The 25,720-nt window shown below is 53.1% G+C and overlaps 2 protein-coding genes across 5 annotated transcripts in view; one reads left to right on the top strand and one right to left on the bottom strand.

The window, feature by feature from the left end:
• The window catches only part of CFAP92 (cilia and flagella associated protein 92 (putative)), a 66,461-nt gene extending 61,111 nt beyond the window's left edge, over positions 1–5,350 (top strand). Inside the window, exons 13-15 of one of the 3 annotated variants that reach the window (XM_081822830.1) lie at positions 580–792; positions 873–1,017; positions 5,124–5,350. In XM_081822830.1, coding sequence (XP_081678956.1) covers positions 580–792; positions 873–1,017; positions 5,124–5,158 — 393 coding nt within the window. In that variant the 3' untranslated portion in view covers positions 5,159–5,350. Of the gene's footprint in view, positions 1–579; positions 1,018–4,307; positions 4,456–5,123 lie in introns of those variants that run through there. The other 2 variants (XM_081822822.1, XM_081822814.1) reach the window with 2 other exon arrangements.
• The window catches only part of ACAD9 (acyl-CoA dehydrogenase family member 9), a 35,564-nt gene continuing 12,768 nt past the window's right edge, over positions 2,925–25,720 (bottom strand). For both annotated transcript variants that reach the window (XM_006747302.3, XM_031018155.2), the window contains 16 exons: positions 25,410–25,511; positions 21,667–21,773; positions 20,483–20,583; positions 19,558–19,636; positions 18,545–18,719; positions 16,036–16,109; positions 11,988–12,063; positions 10,561–10,631; positions 10,173–10,292; positions 9,211–9,339; positions 7,076–7,155; positions 6,276–6,402; positions 6,002–6,079; positions 5,346–5,474; positions 4,449–4,521; positions 2,925–3,448 (listed from right to left, as the gene is read on the bottom strand). In XM_006747302.3, coding sequence (XP_006747365.2) covers positions 3,348–3,448; positions 4,449–4,521; positions 5,346–5,474; positions 6,002–6,079; positions 6,276–6,402; positions 7,076–7,155; positions 9,211–9,339; positions 10,173–10,292; positions 10,561–10,631; positions 11,988–12,063; positions 16,036–16,109; positions 18,545–18,719; positions 19,558–19,636; positions 20,483–20,583; positions 21,667–21,773; positions 25,410–25,511 — 1,622 coding nt within the window. In that variant the 3' untranslated portion in view covers positions 2,925–3,347. The remainder of the gene's footprint in view (positions 3,449–4,448; positions 4,522–5,345; positions 5,475–6,001; positions 6,080–6,275; positions 6,403–7,075; positions 7,156–9,210; positions 9,340–10,172; positions 10,293–10,560; positions 10,632–11,987; positions 12,064–16,035; positions 16,110–18,544; positions 18,720–19,557; positions 19,637–20,482; positions 20,584–21,666; positions 21,774–25,409; positions 25,512–25,720) is intronic.

Raw genomic sequence — 25,720 nt, 5'->3', positions numbered from 1 at the left:
AGACGTGTTCTGTTCCCACACTCTATGGGAATCCTCCACACACAAGGGTGAGCCGAGAGATCCTCAACATAGACTCATATGTACCTGGCTGCAAACAAGTGCAGGGTCCTCACCTCTGGAAAGCATTTCATTGCTGTCACCCCAAAGGAAAAGCCTTAGCAGGCTTCCAACATGTTAGCTTTAGAGAAGGGCTGCTCTGTCAAAGAGAACAGGAACGTGACCCTCCCAGTTCAGTTATTCTGAACTGGGGTCCCAGCCACCTTTCCCTGCCACCTTCTGTTCTCTCTCCTCACTGCAGCTTTCATTCACAAAGGAAGCTGACAGACCATCTTGGGGGCTCTGGAGAGGTGACACTCCCGACGTAGTCAGCACTAAAAGGTGACCATGGGCAGGGATGGCAGTCCTTGCTCTTCCGTGTATATGCCACAAAAGCTGGATCGCCAGCTATGTTGTCGGGAACTGTCATTATGCCCCCATGTGCCACCGTTTCTGATGCTTGCTTGGAGATCAGAGGGCCAGTCAGCCCCAACCATGGCTGCTATCAGCCCTTCCATCCTCGTGTCTGCCCCTTGTTTCCAGGAGCCACAGAAGAGATTCACGTACTCCCAGAAGTACCTCTCAGCCATGGTGGAGCCTCAGGACTCAGAGGAAGAGGAGAAGAAAGCCACGAAGAAATCCCGCCAGGCCTGGCTCACGGCCAACGGATTCCAACTGACAGGTCTTCACAGAAGCCCTGAAAGCAGCCGTCACCCCAGACTGCCGCCCACTGGCACCATCACAGAGCTGAACGAGGTCCACAGGGTGGGGTGGGGCCTCAGGTGGGGTGTCTGCAGGGCCCTCCCTCCTAACTTACTGGGGTGTTTGCCATGTAGGAGTGGAGGGAAAATGCCCGGTTTGCTAACGTGCTGGATCGAGAGAGGTGGAGTTGGGACCGGCGCCAGCAGGACTTTGACCTGTATAAGAAGCCACCGCTTTTCTTTGAGCTACCCCCTCCTCCAGCGCCAAGGCCTGCAACAGGTAACAGCGACCTCTGCAAGGTGGAGCCTCCTGACGCTGCGTGCAGTCAGGATTTCTGCTGCTTCGCATCTCTGGCCTTTTTGTTTTACCTAAAGCTAGGAAGTTGAGTCAGAATAGGTCTGGCATTAATGTGCTGGGCTGGAACTCAGGAGCCCTGGATTCTAGCTCCAGCTGTAATACTAACTTGCTGGATGACGTTGGGCAAGTCCCTTCACTGCTCCTGGTCCCTGGAACCACACCAGATGGTTTGAGAGAGCACGTGCATGTGCAAGTGGGGGCGGGGCAGAAAGAGAATCCTCAAGCTGACTCCTCGCTGAGCGTGGAGCCTAACACAGGGCTTGAACCCATGATCCTGAGATCATGGCCTGAGCCAAAATCAACAGCCGCCCGCTTACCCAAGTGAGCCACCCAGGCACCTCTCTGGGCCTGGTTTCTTAGCTATAAAACACCTAAGTTGGGAGATCAGTCTAAGGGCTTTCTGAGCCCCAACACACATTACCCATGTCTAGATGCCTGGCCAGCAGCTGGGGGCAGAGGCTCTGGGCACCTCTGGGACCTTCTAACTCCCTTCCTGCTCCGTGATGTTGCCATTTCCGTGTGGGGGAAGGAGGCTAGAAGCACGGGTCCGTCTCGTCCTTCTGTTTATGAAGATGGGCCTCCAGATCATTTACAGGTTGACAGAGAACCTAAATTTGCTGGTTGCCAGAAACTTTGTTCAGGGAGAAAGAGAGAGGAGTTTATCTATGGACAAGGTCTGCCAGAGAAACCTTTCTCAGAAAGCCAGAGCAGATAAACAAAATGGATTTCTTTCCTCCCCCAACCCCTGAGGGCAGCTGGTAACAGCTCCATGAAACAGGAGGAAGTGCCGACAAGCTGCTGAAATTTGTCTCCCCCACTGTCTGGCCCTTGCTGCCTCCCTTCAGAACAGGCTCTGGGTTCTGGGGTGGCGTGAAGGTCTCCTGCTGCCTGTTGGCGTGGTCCAGCCCAGCAATGCCAGATTGCCTCCTTGGCCCAAGTGCTGCCGCTGGGCTCCACCGCAGGCCTTCCCAGCCCGTGCTCCCTGGGCATGTCCGGCAGCCTATGCCTGCCGACAGCACGCCACAGATGCGCGTGGGGGCCTCTCCTCCCCACCACGTTTAAAGGAAACTCGGAAATGGCAGGTGGGAAAGGGCGATTTGAACCAGGGGTGCCCATATGCCACAGGGCCTACAGTGAAGCCCCCTTTCCCAAGGGGCTGCCTGCGGCCTGGGGTCCGGACAGCTGCTTCCCTGGCGCCGTACCAGATTCGTACTCTCGATTTTGTACACAGCGCTTCCTTGCCAACAAAACACTTTAAGACCTTCAGGTTTCACTGGAAAGTTACCTCCAATGTCACAAGATTCGTCAACTTTTACCTTTTGAAGATTAGTTACCCAGTCCCTGGCAGAGTGCTCAGGCCAGCCCAGGTGTCCGCACAGCAGACCAACTGGTACTTGAAGGGAAAGGAAAGAGCCTGGCCTTCTCCTCCCACCTCAAGACAACAGCTGTAGTGGGTTTTCTGGAGCCCCAAACAGCCCAGAATGGAGCCTAGAGAAACGCAAAGGCCTGTTAGTGCCACCTCAAGATTCCACGTTGCTCCCCTTCCGGAGTGGAGGCTAAGCTCTGTACAGACAGCACAGAGAAAGGCCCCCCCCCGGCAGGAAAAAGCATATGCTGTCATGTACCAGCCTGGGCGGTTTCACCCATCACCTGAGAAGGACCAGAGACAGGCTCGATAATCCCCAGGGCACTGTGGCCTGGCCTGGGCACCGGCTCCTCAGCATGCAGGGCCCTCTTCCTGCAGGGCGAAGACAAAGCGCACTGGAGGCCATCCCCAGAGGGTGGATCTCAGGGTTCTGAGGAAAAACAGGATCAGTACAGCACAAACGTGAGAGGGGTAAACACAAGCTTGTGCATTTTATATTTTTTGTTATTAAGTGCATCTGTTCCATGTACACAGTTTGTAGGCTGTTTCTTGGAGAATGCACAGTCTGCAAGAGTGTGCAGTCTAGCAGAAGTGGCTATCCGTGTCCCTGCCACAGAGGCAGCAACACGAGCCCATTGCCACTGTGACGTCTCCTAAACTAGCGGAAGCCCCTCAAATCCCAGGTGTCACCAACTGCATTCTGTCTCTTCAGCACCTGGGACCAGGTCAAGCAGCAGTGCCTGCAGGGCAAAGCATAAGGAGGCACCCTCCGGCCAGGAGAAAGCCCCTCTGGTGTACAGGGGGAAGAAATGGCTCCACCGTCCGGAGAAAGTTGTCCATCGATGGGCCATGGCCTGGGGGCAGCAGGGAACACTGTCCCTTTGCTTCAGGATGTCCTATCCAGAGGGTGGGCACAGACGTAGGCTTGCTTCTCGAGGATCTGCTGGGACACCTTCTTAATCTGCTCATCTAGATTTTCTGGAGAATCTGGGAAGAAAAAAGAATAGGCTTGTGAGGACAGAGTATTGCTAGGGCTGCTGTGTTTTTTTTTGTTTTTAAGATTTTATTTATTTATTTGAGAGAGAGAGAGAGAATGAGAGACAGAGAGCATGAGAGGGAGGAGGGTCAGAGGGAGAAGCAAACTCCCTGCCAAGCAGGGAGCCCGATGCGGGACTCGATCCCGGGACTCCAGGATCATGACCTGAGCCGAAGGCAGTCGCTTAACCAACTGAGCCACCCAGGCGCCCTCTGTTTTGTTTTAAAGTTGGCCCACCCACTGTGAAGGAACCCTAAAGGTAACTCTCCTCCTCCACACCCCTAGGAGGTGATTCTGGCTGCAGGGAGAAACCGGGATGGGGCTTCATCCTGAAAGACAAAGGGCTCATCCTGTTAATCCCTGAGAACTCTGGATCTTGTGGGAGCAGGGGCTGGAGAAGGACCCTCTTGCCAGTCAAGCCTACAAGAGGAGCAACCATGTCTTCCCACAACAGCACGGAACAGACACGCTAGCACCCAGAGCCAGGAGCTGCAAGCAATTGTGCGCTCCTCTCCTCCATCACTTGGCAACAGGGCTGGGCTCTACAGCAGGGGTCACATGACACGGAGCCCTGAGGCCAAAAAAAACTCTAAGGGTCAGAAGAAGATTCTGAGCCAGGTGTTCTCAGACATGGCCAAGGGGCTAAGGTAGAAGAGGAGCATTCCAGACAAACAGCCCTATGAGCCAAGCCCCTGCAGAGGCTAGGGCCAAAGCCTGGGACATATGCTAGGAGGGCAGCTGCCAGACTTGGGCCAGACCTGTGGGAGCTCTGACAGTCTTCACCTGCAGGTACATGCTCCTATCTGGCAGGCCCTGCTGCAGATGCACCCGACCCTACCAGCCATCACTCAAGGGAGAGCTTGGTGAGCAGCTAGCAGGCCCTGGGAGCCTGGCCATCAACAGTCACCTGGACTCAGGCCCACACCTCCCTCCCAAGGCCACCCTACTTACACTTGTCCAGCTGGGACAGGGTGAAGACATTCTGGTAGTAAGCTTCTGCACAGAAGATGTTGGCCAGCAGAACCTGCCAGAATTAAGGTTGAAGAGGATGACGTAGGGCACCCCCCACGCCACCCCACCCCACCCTGGTGTGTGAGTTTTAATTTTTTTTTAAAGATTTTATTTATTTGACAGACACAGCGAGAGAGGGAACACAAGCAGGGGGAGTGGGAGAGGGAGAAGCAGGCTTCCCGTCGAGCAGGGAGCCCGATGCGGCTCTCGATCCCAGGACCCTGGGATCATGACCTGAGCCGAAGGCAGACGCTTACCGACTGAGCCACCCAGGCCCCCTGGTGTGTGAGTTTTAAGGAACTCAGCCAAACTCAGCAGCTTGGCTGGGGTCAAAAGGCCTGGCTCAGGAGTCAGAGTCTTAGGTTCTAATTCCAGCCCTGACCCAACTAGCTCTGTCCCAAGAGCAAATTACTCAACACTTTTGAGCCTCAGTTTCCTCTACAGCAGGAGAGCCATCATAATCCTAGTGCCCACAGGCTGTTGTGGGACAATGCACATAAAGACCCAGCACACAGTCAGTGACTGCATCCAGCCCCTCAGGCAGGGTGAGGAAGGCAGACGGGGTGAGGGCACAAGGTCTGGGATCCCATCACTCACCTACCCCTCTTCCCTCAGGTAGAAAGACAAAAGGGAGTGGCCCCGTGTCCTGAGCAGCACAGACCTTCTCATCGGAGCTGACCACCAGTGCTGGCCACGGCCACAACTCAGCAAACCTGCCAGCCTCCTGGGACCATGCCTGTGCCAAGGCCCTTGACTTGCCCATGCCACCCACTGACCCCCTCCCCCAACCACAGGCTTCATTAAAGTGCAGGGGATAAAGCCAGCACAGAGGCTCACCTCGTGGTCGTGATTTCGGATCCCCACTCGGATCGAGCGGCTGGCCCTCGACAGCACGGCCGTCATGCCATACAGGTTGATGAGGATGTTGGCTACCCGCTTCAGGATCATCTGCTCCTCCATGATGGTCTGTGAACACAGAGCCCAGGGTGGAGATTCGCAACTCAGGGCCTCCCTCCCTGGGCACATCTTCAGCCATCTTCAAGACTCATTTCATGCCTCAGTGAAGGGGGGCTGACACTGCCTCTCCCTTTGGGTTGTGAGAGGCTGGCTCACTGGCTGCCTTGTTTTCCCTTCTGTCTAGATTTGGGCATGAGTCAAGACAAGACCAGGTCCCAGAAACCTGGCTGAGACCACTGGCTGTTGCTTACTGTTCTCATGTCACCCTGAGCAGCAACAGCCTCACAGAGCAGCGCCCTAGATTTGGGCCCAGGCAGGGCTGCCCTCCCTACTCCAAGGAACCTCTCTTTACCAGGAAGGCACCCACCCAAGTGGCCCCCGGGAACAGGCAGCCCCACCCCACCCCACCCCTTCATGGTGAACAAGATTTCTTTCTAGGCTTGGTCCCAAAGGCAGACACTTGGGAAAACACCCCATCTCCCTAACCCCCAAGTCAGAGGGCCTGCCATCCCCAGATCTGGCAGGGGCCCGGGTACCTTGCCAAAGCGGAGTAGCAGTGTCTCCACAGTGCGGCCAAAGTAATACACGTTCTCCTCGAGCTTGCTGGCACTGTCCTAAGTATGCCAGGGGAAAGACCACTGAGCGACACCTCCCCCACAGTGCCCATCCCACCTGGCTGGGGCTCTGGGGCCCAGGGGCTCTGCTACCAGGCTGGGCCATCCTTCCCAACACCCTGGTCACAGCCCTCTGGAAGGGGATATCCATCAGGAGGGCACCCACATGGGGGGTATGCCACGTGTGCCCACTCACTGCGACACTGGGGTGCACCGCTCCCAGCTTCCCTGTCAACCCCAGATCCACGGTTCGGCCCAGGGAGTCTCGCAGCCTCTGGCCGACGGTCTCAATGATAGTGGTCATGTTGCCCCGTTTAAGCTCTCTGCAGAAAGCCCACGGCCCTGTGACCTCAGGCCCCACCGCTGGTTCCCATTGCCCAGCAACACCCATTCCCTCTGACTATCCAAGGCATTCAAGGGACCAACTCAGGATCCAGGTGCTGCCCTGCCCTGGGCCTGCTGGATGCCCAAGACCTCCCTGCCTGTCAGAGAACAGCTGGTCTCTGAGGTGGAGCCACACAGAGCGCTCAGTCACAGTCACAGCCAGCCCCCAGGGGGTGCTCTGGGGTGAAGGAGTCTGCAAAATGCTCTGAGCAGCCCATACTGGGCTCCAGCAGTGATTTCTAAGTGCTCAAGGCTCACGATGGGGGGCAAGAGGAGCAAGAGAGTGAGAGAAGAGAGCAGTCTCGTGTTAGCCTTCAAGCCCAGCGCCTGTTGGAGGGATAGTTCTCGTTCTCCAGGTTCTGAAAACAAAGCTCCCTGCAGCGTGGGAGATGGGAACTGCCGGGGGAGGAGGGTAGTGAGGCAGCTGGTCCCACTTATCACCTGCAGATGAAGGCCAAACTCTAGAGCCTGGCTTTTAAGGCTCCTGTCCCCTTCCCTCCCTCCAGCCAGCCTCTGACTACATGGCTCCATGGCCCCCATCCCAGGACAGGGCAGCCCCCCCTCTGCCGCCCCAGGATGGACCTCTGATGGGCACACGGGGTTGGCACCTACTTGATCCTTGCAGTCAGGACGCGGCCGGCATGCTGCAGGCCTGTCAGGGCAATATACATCCGGAGAATCTCGTTGGTTCCCTGTGGCCAGATCAGTATGGAAGTCAAGCTGGCCCCATTGGGATGGCCCTGTTTGTGCTGTGCATATAACTGGGTTGGCCACCCCACTGCCCACTTGCCAGTGCCACGGAAGCTGCCGCTCTGGAAGCAGCCTCCCACTGGGAACAGGGCTGTGAGCTGAGGGTGAGGGCAACACGCTGGCTACCCCTCCACAGGGACGAGCAGGGGGCTAACCAGACGGCCGGGGCCTCCCTCAGGGTCTACCGCTTCTCTGTGAACAACCAGACAGGAGTCATTCCTTTTTCCAAGCCTCCAATTCGGCTTCTTTAAAATGGGAGAAACCACCTTCCCCAGGAGGGAGGGGTGCTGGTGCCCAGGCGCAGCAAATGCTGGGTGGGTGCCACCAGATTCCTCAGGGAAGCCCCCGGCCACTGAGCACGAGAGCTGGCTGCTCCCCAGTGCCAGGTACCCATACCCAGAGGGCCGCCTCTCCCCTGCTGCTGCACCTGCGCGCACTGCTTACCACCTGGGATCGTGTCCGGGAGGCGGGCCGCACCTCTGCCCCACGTGCACAGTGCGCTGCAGGTCACACGGCCAGCGCTGGGCACTGAAGCCTGCAGCCAGGCTGGGCCGTGGACAGGACACTCCCATGGGAGAGAAGAGGAGCTTGGAGGCCTGCAGGTTAAGGTGTGCCCCATCCTGCAGACCGGAGCATTTGCTTCATACTGAGGGCTCCGTGGCCCTCCGTGCCCCCCCCAGTCAGGACCAAATTCAACTGGCCAAGGGGAAAGGGCTTTAGAAGAAGCAGTCCTGGGGCAGCAGGGATGGGACATGTCCCTATGCCCTTGGGAAAGTGCCCCTTGTGCCCTCAGGCTGGTCACATCACATCCTGTCTCTAAGGAAGAGGACCAAGGGCTGGGATGCTGGGGGGCATGCCAGGAACAAGAACAGCCATGAGGTCTTCCCCCTGGGTTGGGGAGCCCAGGAGCTGGGCCCCACCTGCATGAGATCTGAAGGTGTCCTTCAGAAACCACACCGGTTGCTCAGGCTCCAAGCCTCATCTACGGGTCTGCCTCCTGGACACCCCACGACCATCCTAAAATTCCATCCATCTCTCTCTACAGCCTCTGAAGTCAACCCCTCTCTTCTGCAGCATGCATCTGGCCTCTACAACCCTCCGCTGCAACCCCCATCAGCCCCTGGGGAATTTCCCAGAATGGGAATGCATTCAAGTCATTCCCTGCTCAGAAACCTCTGATGGCTTCCAGTGCCTGCACAGTAAGATCCAAATTCTTCTGCTTATCAGTCAAGGTCCTCCATAGCCTGGCTACTTATCTCCCCTTCCCATCTACCCTCTGCCCCCACCCCCATCAACTTTTCTACTACCTGCCCCAGCTCCCCCCCTACTAGGACTATTCACTGTTCCCACAAAGACTTGCTTATTCTACCCAGCACTGGCAGGTAAGGCCTGATTGGGCCTGGCACATTCCATCTCCCTGTCCTTGGCCCAAACCACCCTCCCCTTGGCCAGGCCACAGTTGTTTCTGCCCCCAAAGGCTAAGTGCACTTGCTTCCTGAGACTCCAGCCCACTGTAGGGGGAGGTGCCGCTCAGGCCCTCACTGCGCGGGTATTCCACAGTCCACCCTCGTCAGCCAGGCCATTCAGTCAGACCGCAAGCTCCCCAAAAGCTTCTCTGGGGCCCCAACCCCCCTTTTCTTACCCCACCCGGGGTCTCCCCCTCACTGAATTCCCTTTTTAGGCTTGTGAACCCATGGAGGGGGGCAGCAATTAGAGAGGGAGGTGTCAGGGCTGGGGAAGCCTGTGGAGAGGACACTGCTGAGTTGCCTCCGTATCCTGAGGAGGAAAGCCAGACCCAGAATGAGCCCTGGAGGTACAACCGGACCTCCCGTGGGATCTCTGCTTGTCCCACCACCACCAACGGAAGTGCAGACTCAGCAGAAAGGGCCCTCGCTTGGCCCCTCAGCCTCCCCTCCACCCCTGGGAAACGGGGCTATGCAGAGGCGTTGAGGAGATGAGAGCACTCGGGGTGGGTGGCGGGACTGCTGGGCACTCACCTCGAAGATGAGCAGGATGCGGCTGTCACGCAGAAAGCGCTCGTATGGGTAGTCCTTCACGTAGCCTGAGCCCCCGAGGATCTGCAGTGCCTCGCTCACACACTGCCAGGCACCCTCTGAGCTGAACACCTGCCACAGAGCCAGGACCCAATTAGCACGGGGGCGGCAGTGCCGGGTGCCTTCCACAGGGGGGGTCTCAGCCAGGGCAGGTTGGCTGGGGATGGAGTGGGAGGCTCGGCGTGGAGAACCTGGCTCTAGGACGAGACTGACCCAGGTAGCAGCCCTGTCACAGTCTCACTGGGTGGCTTCGGGCACTTCCTTTTCTTCCTGGACCACAGTAACCAGCCGTGGCTCCCCACCCACCATGACTCTTCCTACCTCTGAGGCTTCCTTGGGGTGGAAGGGCCCACTCCATACCTTCCACACGGAGAAAACTCCTGTCCTTTTAAAACCCACCTCAGACTCCCTCTCCAGGAGGCCTGACCCTGCCCGCCCAGCCCCATTCACCCACAGCTTGCTCCTCTGCATGTGAGCTGCTTGGCGTGACACCTGGCTGTGGGTGACATGCGAAAGTGGAAGGCCGTCCACCCACAATAAAAGTCCTTCTCAAGAAAGCTCGGCTGCTATGGCATACCGATGGGAAATTATAAAACACGGCCTATATTCTCTCCATCTGCTATCAACTGGTGACAACTTGGCATAAACTGTGCTGGGGTGACACTGCCCTGTCCTATAAACACACTCTACTGGGCACTGTTCTTTCCTGTTTCTCCCGTGCCATGCTGGCCTCCCCAGCTGCATCCTAGGGCCATGCCTGGCACATGGTGGGGATGTCATAAATATTGGATCAATGATAAACTGACCTATGAGCTTGCGAGAAGAGGAAGACGGCAGGGAACACTGGGTCTGAAAGGCCGCAGCTAAGGAGCTATTCTGGGTCTCTCAGGCTGGGCAGGGATTACCTTCACCATGGCAGCCTCGATGGAGCAGTCAGGAAACCCTGGTTGGTCCAGCATGCCCGCAGTGAGGTAGGCCATGCTTTCCATTACATAAGCCTTCTGAGCCATGAGGGCAAACTTCTCCTGGGGTGTTCAGAAAAAAACACAATCAAGAAACAATTTGCATGTGCTGAGACCCAGATGTGCCAGCCAGCAGAGAAAATAGTGAAGTCCAGAGCCTCAATGCCCAAGAGCACCAAGCCCCAGCATTCATGACAGCGAGCCACATTAAATAAAGCCTTATCTTGTCTTCTTCCCAATCACTGCACGGGAGTCACCAGCACAGACCACACAGGCACTTTCCATGCCCACACGTGAAACCAACACATGCAGCGCCCATAACCTTCAGTACCTGAATTAGTCCAAATTCACTGAGGTTCTTGTTGAACTGTTTCCTCGTGCAGGCATATGCAGCAGTCATTTCTGAAGAAGAGCAGAGTCATTAAAAAGAACCATTTTCCGGCTATCCTAAAACGATTTCCTAAGGCTATCATCATTACCCTGCAAACACTCAGGCAGGAACTATGAGAAACAGGTCTGCTGAGACCAAACACCCTGCCAGACAGCGCTGCCCCTTCCTAGCGTATCTGGCCAGACAGGGCTGAATCTGGCCCTTTTTCTTACCAGATGATAGGCCGGGCCAAGCAACCACCATCCCTGAACATCACCACTGACCTCACAGCATTGCTGCCAAGGCTGCCAGAGCTGCAGGTGTTAAGTAAGGCACCCAGCATGGAGCCAGGGCCCTGGAAGCACCCGATAGGAGGAGCAGGCTCACGCCTGTCACAGCTGTCCATCACCAGAGCAGGAGGGCAGCCTGTTGTGTGTAAAGCGGCCTCCCAGTGGTCAGTGGCAAATGCCAGCCCCTCCCCCTGCAGTCAGCCTCCTCAAGAGTCTACGTCCTTTGGGCGCAGGCCGACCATGAGAGCCCCCATGAAGCTCTTGCATGGAGGAGTTTTCCTGATGGGGAAGCAGAGGCCCAGGGCACTTCAGGGCCTTGGGAGCAGCTTAGCAAAGTGAGCCGAGGCCTGAGTTTGGAGTCTGACAGGATCAGCTTTTAGACACAAATGAGTAGCCTTGGACTAATCACTTACCCTCTCTGAGCCTCAGGCTCCTCATCTAGGAAATGGAGGTAAGAGATGAAAACAAAGCCTCCCTGTCCCCACCTGGCCCTGAACTCTGAGGAACTTCATAAGCACTACATCAGCACCCCCACAGCCAGGGCCCCATGCCTTTCCCTGCAGTCACCTCCACAAAGCTAAGATGATAATGACATCCATGCCCAACAAAAACCCTACAGGGTTGTTCTAAGTTCACTGACAAAAAATTCTAGGTTTCAGGTATGCTAACAGAAAAAACAAAGGGAAGATCCTGAGGCTAAGTGATCGGAGTTCCACTCCTCACCCACTGAGTCTCCCACTGAATTAGCACTGATGTCTTCCTCACATCTGGATGTTTGTGAAGTAGCCCTGTTCTTAGTGGTCAGAGCAGCAACCCCTCTTGACCTCTGATGGTCCGCTCCCCCACTCCCCTGATCCTTTGTGAATAGGTAAAACAGAGGAGTGTGAAAAAGGAACATTAACCACTTGGGGGCAGATTGACCACATTTTTTGGTCTAAACCAAAGTCCGAATCTTAAACTGCAGCTGGGCTGTCTGTCCATCCGAAGGCCAGGCTCAGCAGCAGCCTGTGTAAGGACATGGTTAGAGCCTCCAGGGTGGAGTGGGGACTGCAGGGGCAAGACTGGGCCACAAAAGGCTCCTGTCCCTGACTTACCTACCAATCAATTTCTTGAGCATCCCGGCCACAGTGCTGCCCATGCTGAACCGCCCACTGTTGAGGATGTTCATGGCCACCTGCAGGGAGAGAGGGGGCGGCTCACTGAGACTGCACTCCCCAAGTGACCTGCTCACCCCTGCTGTGCTGGGAAAAGCCCAAAGGTCCTGGAGGACCACAGGTGACAGACCACAGCACTGCTTGTCTATTTTTACCAGATGGTTTCTTGAGGACAAAAGGCAAGTCTCTAGAGAATTCTGTGCCCACATCTAGGAAAGTTAATCGTCCTGCCAATCCCCACCAGGCTAGGAGACAGTGTGGTCCCAACACATCACAACAAGGTAACTCAGTCACAAACATCCTTGGAGTCACCTCCTGATAAAGGAACCGGACAACATTATTCCAGTAGAACAGGCCAATTCTTAGTCCTCAGAGGAGGGGCAGAAACTAAGACCTACTGGGTACACCCTGCACGCTACCAAGACTTTCCCACCAGTATGAGCCTCCTGAAGGACAGTAGTAACCCGCCAAGCCCCTCCCACGCCTGTGATGCCCAACTAGGAGGCCTCAAAGACAGGCTGGGGCTGAGGGCAGAAAGGAGTCTGTGAACACCACAGTTTTCCTAAAAGCTCAACTCCAAGCGTATTACTACTTTTCACTGAATGCTTATGTGTGACTTGGATGAATAAATTATGCAACTGATTCTGAATTTATGATCACTTGTTAACCTGAACGGGAGACTCTCAAAGCAAACATTGTGAGGTTGGAAACTGCTCCAATGACTTGGGGGGGGGGGGCGGGCGCAAGTGCAGATTCCATTCCTTGGGGGCTGAATGAGGGAGCAGGCGCGGTTATGTCCCACCACAGTGTGATACCCAGATCCTGCCCTGCCTCCTCTGGGGGCCATGCCTCTGATCTCAGACCGCCTGAGTCTCAGGCCTCGGGTGTGCACTGGTCTCGGGACCTGCCAGGACTATGAGGAGCAAGTGAATTCTCCCACCTCATCCTCTCTGCCCACATGGGCTTGTAAAAGCCAGTTCATGGTTTTATGAAAGCAATCCATTTCACGGCCCCTTCAGAATTTCTTCTTACGCTCATTAAAAAAAAAGAGAGAGAAAGAAAGAAAAAAGGATTCGAGACTAGATCTCATTCCCCAGAAGATCAAAGACCTAACAGATTTTGCCCTTTTTCAAGACGGGCTCCTGAGCTCAAATATCAACCCTCCTCAACCATGGGGCCTCCCCTCCTGCCTATGAGGCACCTGCCCGCTTTACGAGCTTCTCTCCCGCAGATGTCTCCTTACAACGGCATTCTACACCGCACTTTGCCAGAAGCGAGACACAATCCACGCTTCCAACAGCCCCTGCCTGCCGCCATACCTCAAAGGTCTGACTATCGATAAAACCTCTGACTGGGCGCCTGGGTGGCTCAGTTGGTAAGCGTCTGCCTTCGGCTCAGGTCATGATCCCAGGGTCCTGGGATAGAGCCCTGCATCGGGCTCCCTGCTTGGCGGGAAGCCTGCTTCTCCCTCTCCCACTCCCCCTGCTTGTGTTCCCTCTCTCGCTGTGTCTCTCTCTGTCAAGTAAATAAATAAAATCTTTAAAAAAAAAAAAACCTCTGACTACCCAGAGGAGGAGGCTCTTCCTTTTCTCCCACTTTAGCCAGGCGATTTTCACCTGGCCTCCGATCATTTTGTGGTCTCTGGGATCACTCACTTTTTAGCATTTAGGCCAACGGGCAAGCAATCCTACTTATAACAAAGAAAGGGCTTTGGAAATCTATTTTCTTTTGCATATTAAAATAATTGTTTTTACATCTAACACAACGGGGAAAATGTCTCAATGCAGTGTGGAAAGGACTAGGGCAAGGGGCATTCCCATACAGGAACCAGCCCAACTCTCCACATGTAACCTGGCAGCGGGGGCCAACAATTAAAAATGCTTGTGCCCTGAGCTGGAAAGCCTACTGCTGGGTGTTTAAACTGTGGAAGTAATCAGACAAGTGTGCACAGATATAAGCAAGGAGATAGACCATGCAATATGGTTCTGAGTAGGAAAGAGGAGAAAACAGTGTTAAATGCCCGACCCTGGGAACATCAAATGTGCCACCACCATACAAAAAAATACTCTGCAGCGTAAAATATTAGCAATATACATTTACTAGCATGAAGAGAGTATTAGATTTCTTGATAAATGAAAAAATACAGGTTATATTACACAAATAGCATTACCAAATGTTTAAGAGACGTATGCTCTTTAAAAAGGTCTAGAAAGGGGCACCTGGGTGGCTCAGTCAGTTAAGCGTCTGACTCTTGATCTCAGCTCAGGTCGTGATCTCAGGGTTGTTGAGTTCAAGCCCCATGTTGGGCTCCATGCTGGAATGGAGCCTACTTTACCTAGCTTAAATAAATAAATAAATAAAAAGGGCTAGAAAGATGAGCACCCAAACTGAACGATGAATAGCAACTCTCTTAGAATCGAGCTTCAGCTAACTTCATTTTTTCCATCTATATTCTCTCATCTGTATATAACATCTGAGTTACACAAATAAACATACCACTATGCACACACTGCTCCCTTTTTGTCCTTTCACCTCTCAAGTCATTTGGTCCACATTCACCAAGCAGCCTCCAGCCAGGAGCTTTGGCTGAACGCATTTATCAGATTCTCATAATACCCAGGAATGGAGAAAGGTATTGCTGTGATCCCTGCTTCACAGCCAAGGTGGGTGGGGCTCCCCAGAGCGAAGATACTTGCCCAGGTCATCTGGTAAATTAGGGCTGGGAAACAATAAAGACAGCCAGTTGGCAAAGGAGGGGGGCCTGGGTGGCTCAGCGGGAGTGTGCGACTCTTGATTTCGGGGACATGAGTTCAACCCCATGTTGGTGTAGAGATTACTAATAAATAAGCTTAAAAAAAAATGGGCAAAGGATCTGAAAATACATTTCTCTAAAGAAGATGTACAAATGGCCAATAAGCACATGAAAAGATGCTCAACCTGATCACTCATTAGGAAAATCTAAGTCAAACCACAATGAGATACCACTTCACACCCTCCAGGATGGCTATAATTTTAAAAATGCCCAGTAACAAGTATCGGTGAGGATGTGGAGAAACTGGACCCTCCTACGCTGCTGCTGGCAAGGTAAGTGGTGCAGCCACTAGGGAAAACAGTCTGGCAGTTCCTCAAAAAGAACATACCGTCACCATATGACCCAGCAAAGTTCCTTCTAGGTATATATACCCAAAAGAACTGAAAACATACTGTTCACGCAGAGACTGGTATATGGATGTTCATAGTAGCATTATTGATAATAGTCCCAATGTGGAAACAGTCCAAATGTCCATGAGCTCACGAATGGACAGATGTGGTGTGTCCCTACAATGGAATATTATTCAGCTACAGAAAGGAGTGACAAGTGCTACAGCATGGATAAACCTTGAAAACATTATGCTAAGTGAAAGAAGCAAGACACAAAAGGTCGCATATGGATTCCATTTCACGGAATGTTCAAAATAGGCAAATCCATAGAAACAGAAAGTAAAGTAGCGATTACCAAAGACTGGGAAAGGGGAAATGAGAAGATACGGTATTTCTTTCTGGGGTGATGAAAATGTTCCAGAATTAGACCCTGGTGATGGTTGTACAACACAGTGAATATACTAATACCCACGTGTACATTTGAAAATTAGTAAGTTTATGTGATATGAGTTTTAGGTCAATTAAAAAATAATAAATCTGACTCTAAGACAGGACCCATGGCTATGCACTCAGAGAGCCTGAGCTTCCTCAGTGCCCGCTGGCCTGCTTTCTTTCACTTGCTGGAGAGAGGAATCCTATCCCTACTTGAGGCAAGGGAAGCCTCGCAGTACCACACACTCCGTCTTCTGGGAGCCACCTTCTCCATCTGCTGATTTCCCGGAGAACTACACACAGTCACCTGGCAAGCACGCGCTGGTTGGCTATAAGCAGAGATGGGACAGGGGGCTGGGGGCCAACAAGCTACACCATGAACCCGCACGGCCCTCACGGGGGCTGCTCCCACGACGCACCTTAAACCCGCCTCCGACTTCTCCAAGAACATTTTCGATGGGCACCTTGGTGTTTTCAAAATGCACCTCACAAGCTGAAAAAGATGAAATTGAAGGCCTTACCTGATGAATGCAGAGCACTTGCACTGGAACCATAGGCATGAAATGTAATTCATTCATTTGTTCACTCATTCAATCTCCAGCTACTGAAAGAATAGTACAGAGATAAGGTTCCTGTCCACGTGGAGCCCCTACTTTGCTCGGGACATGATGATGTTTAAGTACTACACACGAAATAGAGAGTGGTGACAGAATCAGAGGTTGGAGAGGGGGCAGATAGTAACATTTTTGTTAGGGGTTTCCATCAGGCTTTTCTAAGGGGACACTTGGCAGAAGTTTGGAGGAGCATGAGCCAGAAGCAGAACCATGGAAGTGGACGGCACAGGCCTTCTAAGGTGCCTGGATTCAATGGGAGTGTGGGTCCCACTTAACTCAGATGCACTCGCAGCCTGCTCTGTGCTCTGCGGAAGTGGACGGCCTTTTCCTGCCTTGCCCAGCCAGCTGTCGCCAGGGGCACGGAGCCCAGCCAACACGAGCCCCAGCTGTCCCTGTGCTGGTGTGGTCCCGCTCAGCCCGCCAGGGGCTCCTGTGAGCTGCTGTGAGAACAAGCCCCAGCACGGTACACACGCAGCCGACTGGGGCCCCACCCACAGCCCGGAGCAGGCTGCCCAGCACCCACAGGCTGCGAGAAGGGCTCGCTGGCAGCTGAGCGCTCGGGTGGTTTCTCAGACAGGGGGACGGGGACAGCCCCCGAAGTCAGGAAGCACTTGGTGTGCAGAGGCAGGCAGAGAAGGGAAAGCGTGGCCGCGGTGAGGACAGAGGCGGGAGGGAACAGGGGCTTTTGCACCATGTTTTCCATAGCAGCATTTTACAGGCTGTCACACACAGCAGCTCCCAGCAACTTAACACCGGAAAAAAAGGGAGCCTCAGGACAAAGAAGGCCACGGCTCAAGAGTAGCCAAACAGCAAGCAACCAGGTCTGCTGACTTTTTATTCTACTATTCCAATGGCTTGGCTGTGAAATACAATGAAATCATCTCTTTGGCTGCTGGTCCTATTTTATAACAGATGGGCTACAGGGCCAGGCCCTTGTCCCAGTGACTCTAATTCCTTCACAGGCTGCTGAGTGTGGGGAGGACGCTGCCTCCCTCTCTGACCTCACTTTGGGCCACTCTATCCACTCTTGTGGGGCCACTGACGATCCCAGGGACACCACCTGCCCTGACTTCAGTGCGGACACTGGCCCAGCAGTGGTGCAGGCTGCCACCCTGCTCTCTCCCTCACCCGGGTCACTCTGACCACCTTCTCCCCACCAGCACATCATGCTCTTTATCTTGGGCCTTTGAGCATGCTCCTTCCTCTGCTAGAAGGTTCTAAGTAAGTATCAATAGGCAGCATGAGCCTGGTGGGAGGTAACACCTGCTTCCATGTGCACGAAGCATTATACAGATGTCATAACACTCCCTTCCCAGGTCATGTCACCAGGTGCATTCTAGTAGCACTCCTTTCCGTTAGGTGAGGAAATGGAAGCATAGGAAAGTAAATGAGCTTGTTTGAGGTCACAGAGTTTCTAGGCAGTGGAGCCAGGTCAGAGCTCAGCGCCCTGTGACCCTGCTGAACCAGGCTGCTATGGCAAATATTGCCATCCAGAACCCAGAATCCCTAAAGAAGAGGTGGCAGACAGGAGCGGGTCTGGAGGGGCCACCTGCAGTCCCCTGAAGCAGAGATACCCCATGATCCGAACTAGGAGCCCCAAGATGCAGTCCTGTAAGGACTCCATGGCAGTGCTGGTCGGGTCGGAAGCCACTTACAGGACGCCAGCTTCATGGGGACCAAGTGCTGCTCAGGGGATGCAGGTGGCCCTGGGTGGGTATGAGGGAGAGTGAGAGGAAGGAGGAGGGTCTAGGCAGGAAAGATGGGGTGTCCGGCAGTGGAATGTTTACCTAGGACACCCCTCTGCCTCCTTGGTGTCCATTACAGCCTCCCTCACAGGGCAAAGTGCTCACAGGGAGATCACTATGGCCTCCACATGGAGAGGGGCACACGCAACATGTGTTGAAAGAATAAATTAGCGGGGCGCCTGGGTGGCTCAGTCGTTAAGCGTCTGCCTTTGGCTCAGGTCATGATCCCAGGGTCCCGGGATCAAGCCCCACATCGGGCTCCCTGCTCGGTGGGAAGCCTGCTTCTCCCTCTCCCACTCCCCCTGCTTGTGTTCCCTCTCTCGCTGTGTTTCTCTCTGTCAAATAAATAAATAAAATCTTAAAAAAATAAATAAATAAATAAATAAATTAGCTTCAAGGCGCTCCTCGGCTTTGCCACGGAGTCACTGGGGCATTCTTAATGTGACTTTACTGACATGTTTATATGGAAGCAAAACTATTTACATCTCATTTGATCTGGAATTTGGATGGGGCCGAAGGGTGCCCCCCCCATACACACCCCCCCCACACACTGCACGCGTGCTACTTACTGTTGGAGCCGCGTATGCCTAACTTATCCTCAGGCTTCCCGTTAGTGACTCCACCGAAGGCTCGCTCTACTATGAATGCTGTGATCTTGTCTTTTACTGAGCTGTCGGAATCAACCACCTCTGTCTTTGCAAACACAGTAAAAATATTGGCCAGTCCTCCATTGGTGATCCAGACCTGAGGGAAGAAAGAGCAAGGGCTTTGGAGAAAACCAAACTTATGCACCCCCCATCAGCTCCACCCTTTGCCACAAGACACCCCAGCGGCCTGTAAAACTTCAGGCCAGAAACATAAAGCTCCTGGCTCTAGGGAAGCCGAGCCTGTGTGGACAGAAGACAGGGGTTCACCCCAGGCTCCCCAAGAGGCACAGGTGGCCATGTTTGTGTGTCTGCACACAAAAGGGAAGCCAATGGTACTGAGCCAGCTCAAGCTCCAGAACCAAGCAGCCAGGGTTCCTCAAGAAAGCAGAGCAGGCAGGCAGGAAGGAGAGGGGAAGAAGGAAGGGGGTAGGGAGGGAGAAAGATAAGGAGACTTCTCAACAAACTGCAATGTATGGAACTTATCTGGACCTTGATTCAAGCAAACTGTCAGAAAATAAAAAGGTAAGAGACAATCAGGGAAACTGGAATGCTGACTAGACAAAGAAATGATCAATTTTCAAATGTGAGAATGGCATTTTGACTTTGTATTTAAAACAGTCTCATCTTGTGGAGACACTCTGAAACTCAGAGACGCGACGCAGGCGTGGCCGTGCTGATGGAGGAAACAAGGCGGGCTGGGGGTAGGAGCTGCTGAAGCCAGTGCTGGCGGCGAGGAAGCTCGTTATACTAAACTTTTACATGTGTTTGAAATCTGGTCACTTCACCTCCCTGAGCCACAGTTTCTTTTTCCAGATAAACAGTCGCATCCACCCAAGAGCTGATGTGTACGTGCTTTACAACCCGTGGTGTGTGGGAGGTGGTCAGTGCGTGGTGAAGGCTGTGGCTGAGGGCCCGAGCAAGCCACAGGGCGCTACCTTGGAGCCATTGAGGATGTAGTGCTTCTTATCCTCACTCAGCGTGGCCCTGGACTTGATGGAGGCCGCGTCACTCCCACTGTGGAAACAGAAACACGCAGCTGAGGCGAGCGACGCTGGGGATGAGGAACAGTTCTGGGAGGCGGCAAATGGAGGGTTTGGTACCTTAACACAGGAGTTGGCTAACTTTTAAAAATAAAGGGCCAGTTAATAAACATATTCAGCTTTGCAGGTTACAGGATGTCTATTCCAGCTGCTCAACTCTGCTGCTGCAGCATGAAGGGGCCACAGACAACCTGTAAACAAAGGGCATGCTCCAGCAAAGCCTTATTTACAAAGACAGGCGGCAGGCTGGATTTGGCCGCCCCCGCTTCACCACACGAAAGAGTGGCAGTGAAAACAACCTGGCCTTAGGCTGAAATGTGGGGATGTATGCGTAGAACGAGCTCATCTGAGCTCCTGTGAGGAGAACTGCAGGGCACCCCTGGTTCCCAAGTGACAGGAAGCAGGATGGAGTGTGGTCCAAGTAATGGACTTGTCAGTAGAAGTCCTGAGTCCTAACCAGGCTGTGTGACCTTGGGCTGATGACACCACCTAACCTGTTCAGTGGGGACAGTACCGCCTGGCAAGTTGCTTAGGAGCCTGAATGCACTATCCTATGTGAGGGGTACTGCAGACCACAAAACAACTGTCTGACGGGTGCTGTCAGGTACGTCATCTCATTTGTAAGTCTCACTGGGACAGAGAAACAAGGTGAAGATAAGGGAATTTGAAAGAAAAGTTGCTGAGTCGACTCTCTGCAAGATGCAGGGATGGGAGAGAGAAAAGCCACCACCTATTCACCAAAACCCACAGCCCTTGTCCTAGGGCACCCGGAAGATGCCCCGGGAGGCTGCCACGTGGCACCTCTTGCCAAGGGCCAGACCTGCTTGGCTCCGTCAGACAGAAGGCAGCGATGTGCTCCCCCGATGCCAGTCTGGGCAGGTATTTGGCCTTCTGCTCCTTGGTGCCAGCCAAGATGATCCCCTAAACCAAACACAAACAAGGCTGCTGTCAGCTGTGGGGAGAAAAGAAGTATGTGAAACATGCTTGTAGAACACGGCCCCTCCTGGAGAAAACAGCTCCTGCAGGAGGGAATACCGTGGGCTCAGAGCCGGCGGCTCCAAGGGAGAAGTGGAGAGCTGCTGCCAAGCAGGAGGAGTGCGCTGCCAAGGAGCCACCCTGAAGTGCGCGCTCCGGCGTGGCCTGGGCCTGCGGCACCAGCCACGGCTCTGGGTCGGACTCAGGGATCATCATCACTGCTCCTCCACTTCCAGGCTGGGTGGCCTTGGGCCAGGGATGTCCCTCCTCTGAGCCTCCTTCCTCTCAACTGCACACTGGGGGTAATGCTACCCACCGGAGGGGTGTCTGGATGATAGCCTGTGTCTACAGGAGCGCCGGGGCCATGCCTGGCAGAAAGAAGGTACACAGGCAGTGTCCGAGCCGTCCCACCCTCCTTCTCAGTGCCACGGGGAGAAGTGTGCCCCTTCCACCAGAAGACTGCCGGAACACAAGTGCTCTTGGGGCGGGGGGGGCCACGCACACTGTTCACGTGGCTCGTTTCACTTTCTACAAAGTGAGCAGAGACAGCCTGAGTAGCGGGCCGGTCACTGAAAGCTGTGTGTCCATGGCCCTGCCCTAAAATGCTCCAAGCCTGGGGATAAGGAAGACATGTGCACAAACAGCAGGGAGGACACACTCTGGGCCCTGGTGACTCCCGAGCTCAGCAGGGGAGGCTCGCTTCCAGCGGTGAGGTGAAGACAGGCTCCTCGGAGGCAGTGGCATCTGTTGTGGGCCTCAAAGGATGGGTCAAAGGCGACGGGGACAGAAGGAAGATTCCAAGGGAAGGGACAGTGTGATCAAATCAACGCGGGTTGTGTGGGGACCAAGTGCCGTCCTGGGTGGCTAGAGAGAGGAGGATCCCAGGGGAGTGCTGCAGGGCCCCCCTCTGAGACCCTGAGACAGCAAGCCCAAGTCACTTCCTGGTCAAAGTGAGCAAGCCTCCTGCCTCCAAACCCCCACGTGACTCCAGACCTTTACATAGCATCAGAAGGAAACCCTAGACTTGACCTTGAGGCCAATAGCCTGGTGTGCTGCCAGGGTCACAGCGATCGAGGCATCTAGGCCGACAATTTCTCCTAGACGTGCGTACATGGTGTTGGAGAGGCCCAGGCCACCTAGAGAAGAAACAGACTAGCTTTACTTATGGTCCAGACCCATATTTCTCCCATTAAAGGCAAAGGGCTCGACTGCTTTTCCTGTTTATAAATACCACATTACCATTTTAAGAAATCACAGTACAGAAAGGTACAAAGAAAACAAAAATTACCCATAAACTTATCAGAGCATTTTTGAGTACATCCCTTCAGATTTTTGCTAGGCATATAAGCATAAATAGACATATATGTTTTTATTATAAAAAGGTAACATTTAATACAAAAAGAGTACCTTCACACGCATTAAATCATTTAAAATCTTCTGTCACAGATCTTTATAAACCTGACAGCTGTCTGGCAACCCACTCCCAGTATCCAGTGGGCTCTAGGACAGGTTTTCTCTGCCTCAGCACTGCTGACATTTTGGGATGGATTATTCTTTGCTGTGGGGAACTGTCCACTGCACTACAGGACTTTTGGCAGCACCCTTGGCCTCCACCCAAGAGGTGCCAGTAACTCCCTTTCCCCTAGGTTTAACAGCCAAAAATGTCTCTAGACATTGACAAACATTCCCTGGGGAGGTTAAGTCAACCTGGATAGAAATCATTCTTCTAGGGGCGCCTGGGTGGCTCAGTCATTAAGCATCTGCCTTCAGCTCAGGTCATGATCCCATGGTCCTGGGATTGAGTCCCGCATCGGGCTCCCTGCTCACTGGGAAGCCTGTTTCTCCCTCTCCCACTCCCCCTGCTTGTGTTCCCTCTCTCTCACTGTCCCTCACTCTGTCAAAAATAAATCTTTAAAAAAAAAAAAAAATCACTCTTCTGGAAAGAAGACAAAGATTAAAAAAACAAAAACTCCACTGAGCTGATGTATTTTGCATTTCATCTTCAACTTCTAGAGGTGGCTGGATGGCCTCCATGTGTCTTAAAAATGATAGATTGGGGCATAGGGTCACGTGGCCAACAAGAGCAGAGCCGGGCCTTCAATTCGGGTGGGGGTCCTAGCCCTGGAGCCACCGCACAGCCCAACTGCAGAGGGTGCCACTCACACATAAAGGGAAGGATGGCCCTGCCTGATGTGTAGTTCCCCAGGGTTCCATACCCGGGGAAGGTCAGAGCTCCACAGTATCCCATCCCCACTCCTGCCATTACACAAAACTGTAAAACAAAACACTTTTGTTCTTACTCATTTCATATCCTGAGGGTCACTACTGTTTGTTTAAAAAAAACCAAAAACCTTCTGATGTTTTTCCACTAACATAGGTATCACCACAATCATGGAGGAACAGCAATCCCATGGAGACAGATGACAAGTAAGTGGAGACTGCTGGCTGGGGAGAAGCTGAGGGGCAGGAAGGAACCACACACTAGAGGCAGCATGCAGGGAACTGGGGGAGAAAAATCCAGGCTGGGTTGCCAAAAGGGCCTCCATTTTCCAGGATGGTGGTTTCCAGGCAGTCTTTAGAATGCTCCAGACTGGGAACATTTCCCCCAAAATTTGGGGGCACAAACATAAGGTTGCCGTTGTCTTAATTTCCCAAGAAAAGATAAGAAAAGAAAAAAGAAAAAAAAGAAAGCGAAAAAGCCCCAAGCTCATCTCAGGAAAGAAAGAACACTTTCACGCCAGTGAGTAGGACAGGAAACAAGAATAAGAGGTACAGTGCTGTATCACCTCACGCCCCCGCCCCCCACATGCTGGCACAAAACACACGCAGCTGGAGAAAGACACATCCCAAACGGACACAAAGTGTTTGCAGATAAAATTAAGTACTTCTCCCCAATCAAGAGACAATTTAAAAATGCTCCTGAAGGGGAAATATATATTATCACTAACCTGACTATGTGTCTAGAGGTTTTCTTCTGCCACTTGTTTTCTCCAAGCACTTATTTATTTTTTTAGCTGACAGACCCACCACGGTTCTCTGGCTCTGCCCCCACCTTCATTCTGTTCTAAGATTCACTGTGGACTGCACACTAGGGCAGACGATTGCCCGTGCCTTGTGAGCTGGGACACTGACGAGCCTCGGCTGTCTGGGCAGAGCTCAGTTTCCCCCCACCGCACACGGAGGCTGCAGATTTGGGCAAGGAGACCAGGACGCGCAGCTTCCTCCACAGAGGCTCGAGCTGCTGTGTTCCGCCACGAGGGGAGGCGACAGCAGTGACGGTCTCACGTCTTCTTGCAGATGGGGCAGTGTTGTTTTTACATATTTAGAAATGTGAGGAGAGGTATGTCATAAATGACAGGTAAGATACATTGTTTAACAGCTTAAAATGTTGCAATAAACATCCATAGGAACGAAGATGTAACCTAATTAAAATCTGCCTCCGAATCAAATCCGGCATGCACTAGTTGGTCCTAAATGTTCACATCTCATCTCAGACCGGAGGACCAGCTCCAGGCTGGGTACCAGAGGGAACTTACTCTACAGACACCGAGGGCCCCCCAACCCTGGCTGTGGAGGTGATGAGGAACAACACAGGCCTACCTTTAGTCTCTGGAGATAAACCAGGCAGGGGGACAGAACGTCAAGAAAACCTCCTGACTTCTCTATCTTGCTCTGCTAAACCTAACTCACAACCTGGTTGGAAAAATGCCCAAAATATTAAATGTCCAAATGACCAGCTCGAAGACAAGAAATAGGCCCAAGACTTTAAAGCACCACAGACAGCTCTTTCCCCTAAAAAGGGTTCTTAGTTGATCCAAGGGGGAAGCGACTCCAGAGAAAGCTCAAGCAGAGGGCTCAGCAATGGGTGCAGCATACAGGCTATGGAACCCGGAGCCACACTTCCATGTCAAAGGGGACTGAGAGTAAAATTAAATGGTGTGTGTGTGTGCATGGTGTGACTGTTACTCTGCTCCTGTTCTTCTTTCCCCTACCCCTCCGCCCCACTTCTTGCTGTCCCCTGAATCCCTACACAATTTAGATGACCAACTCTAGATTAGGCAGAAGAAGAGACAGCGGTAGTGACTGGCCAAATCTAAGAGGGCAGAATCACACTGGGATCCTGGGGAGAAAGGCCGGATCTTTCATCTGGGGGCTAAAAACATCACTACAATGACCCAGGAATTACAGGGACAACCCAGAGCACAACGGGCCCTGCTCGAATGTTCTCAGTGATCTAATCTCCCACCTCAACGCACCTGTGTCCTATAGCCATGCACCTTCTTCCTCTGCACCAGGATAGGAAGCAACTGGCAGACCCCGACACCTGAGCTCTCAGCCTATGGTCATCCCTCCAACAAAAAGGGCTCGCAGCTCTGGGGCAATTCCTTTGTGGAGAGACCAAAGGGCCTCACGGTGCAGATCACACTGGAATTGGCCAATGTGGCTTTGAGGTTATACACACCTCCTTCTCTGCTGCCCACAAGGACCTGGAGAGCACAGACATCCTGCAGTGGTCCTTAGCCATGCCAAATGAACATAGTGCAGGCCTCAACAGTTCTTCCTGCTCCTAAGTCCCTTAGTCCACACACTCACCGGCCAGCGACCCCAGATTTGGTCCATGGTGGGTATTTTTAATTCCAGCGGTTTTATAGTTTGATCCTGGACATACTGCATTTAAAGGCCACCTTTCCCAAACAGAACCCTTTCCTGGACAAATATGGGGTCCTTTCTTAAGAGCCAAACCAGCAGGGTGGTGTTTTCCCTTTACTTACCATATTCTTCTGGGACTTGCAGCCCAAAAAGCCCCAGGCTCTTCAATTTCTCTAACGTTTCTTTTGGGATTTTTCCCTCCCGGTCAATTCTCTCAGAGTCCACTGCCAAGAGGAAATATTTTGATTAAGCAAAATATAAGCTATGTCTACAAAGATGAACAGAACAATTTTTTTTTTAAAGATTTTATTTATTTATTTGAGAGAGAGAATGAGAGAGAGAGCACATGAGAGGGGGGAGGGTCAGAGGAAGAAGCAGACTCCCCGCCGAGCAGGAAGCCCGATGTGGGACTCGATCCCGGGACTCCAGGATC

Source organism: Leptonychotes weddellii, chromosome 1 (genome assembly GCF_054177405.1).
Source record: "Leptonychotes weddellii isolate Sample4059 chromosome 1, ASM5417740v2, whole genome shotgun sequence".
NCBI classification, from domain to species: domain Eukaryota; kingdom Metazoa; phylum Chordata; class Mammalia; order Carnivora; family Phocidae; genus Leptonychotes; species Leptonychotes weddellii.
Note: the sequence above shows the minus strand (reverse complement) of the source record. Positions and strands in the feature narration are given on the sequence as shown.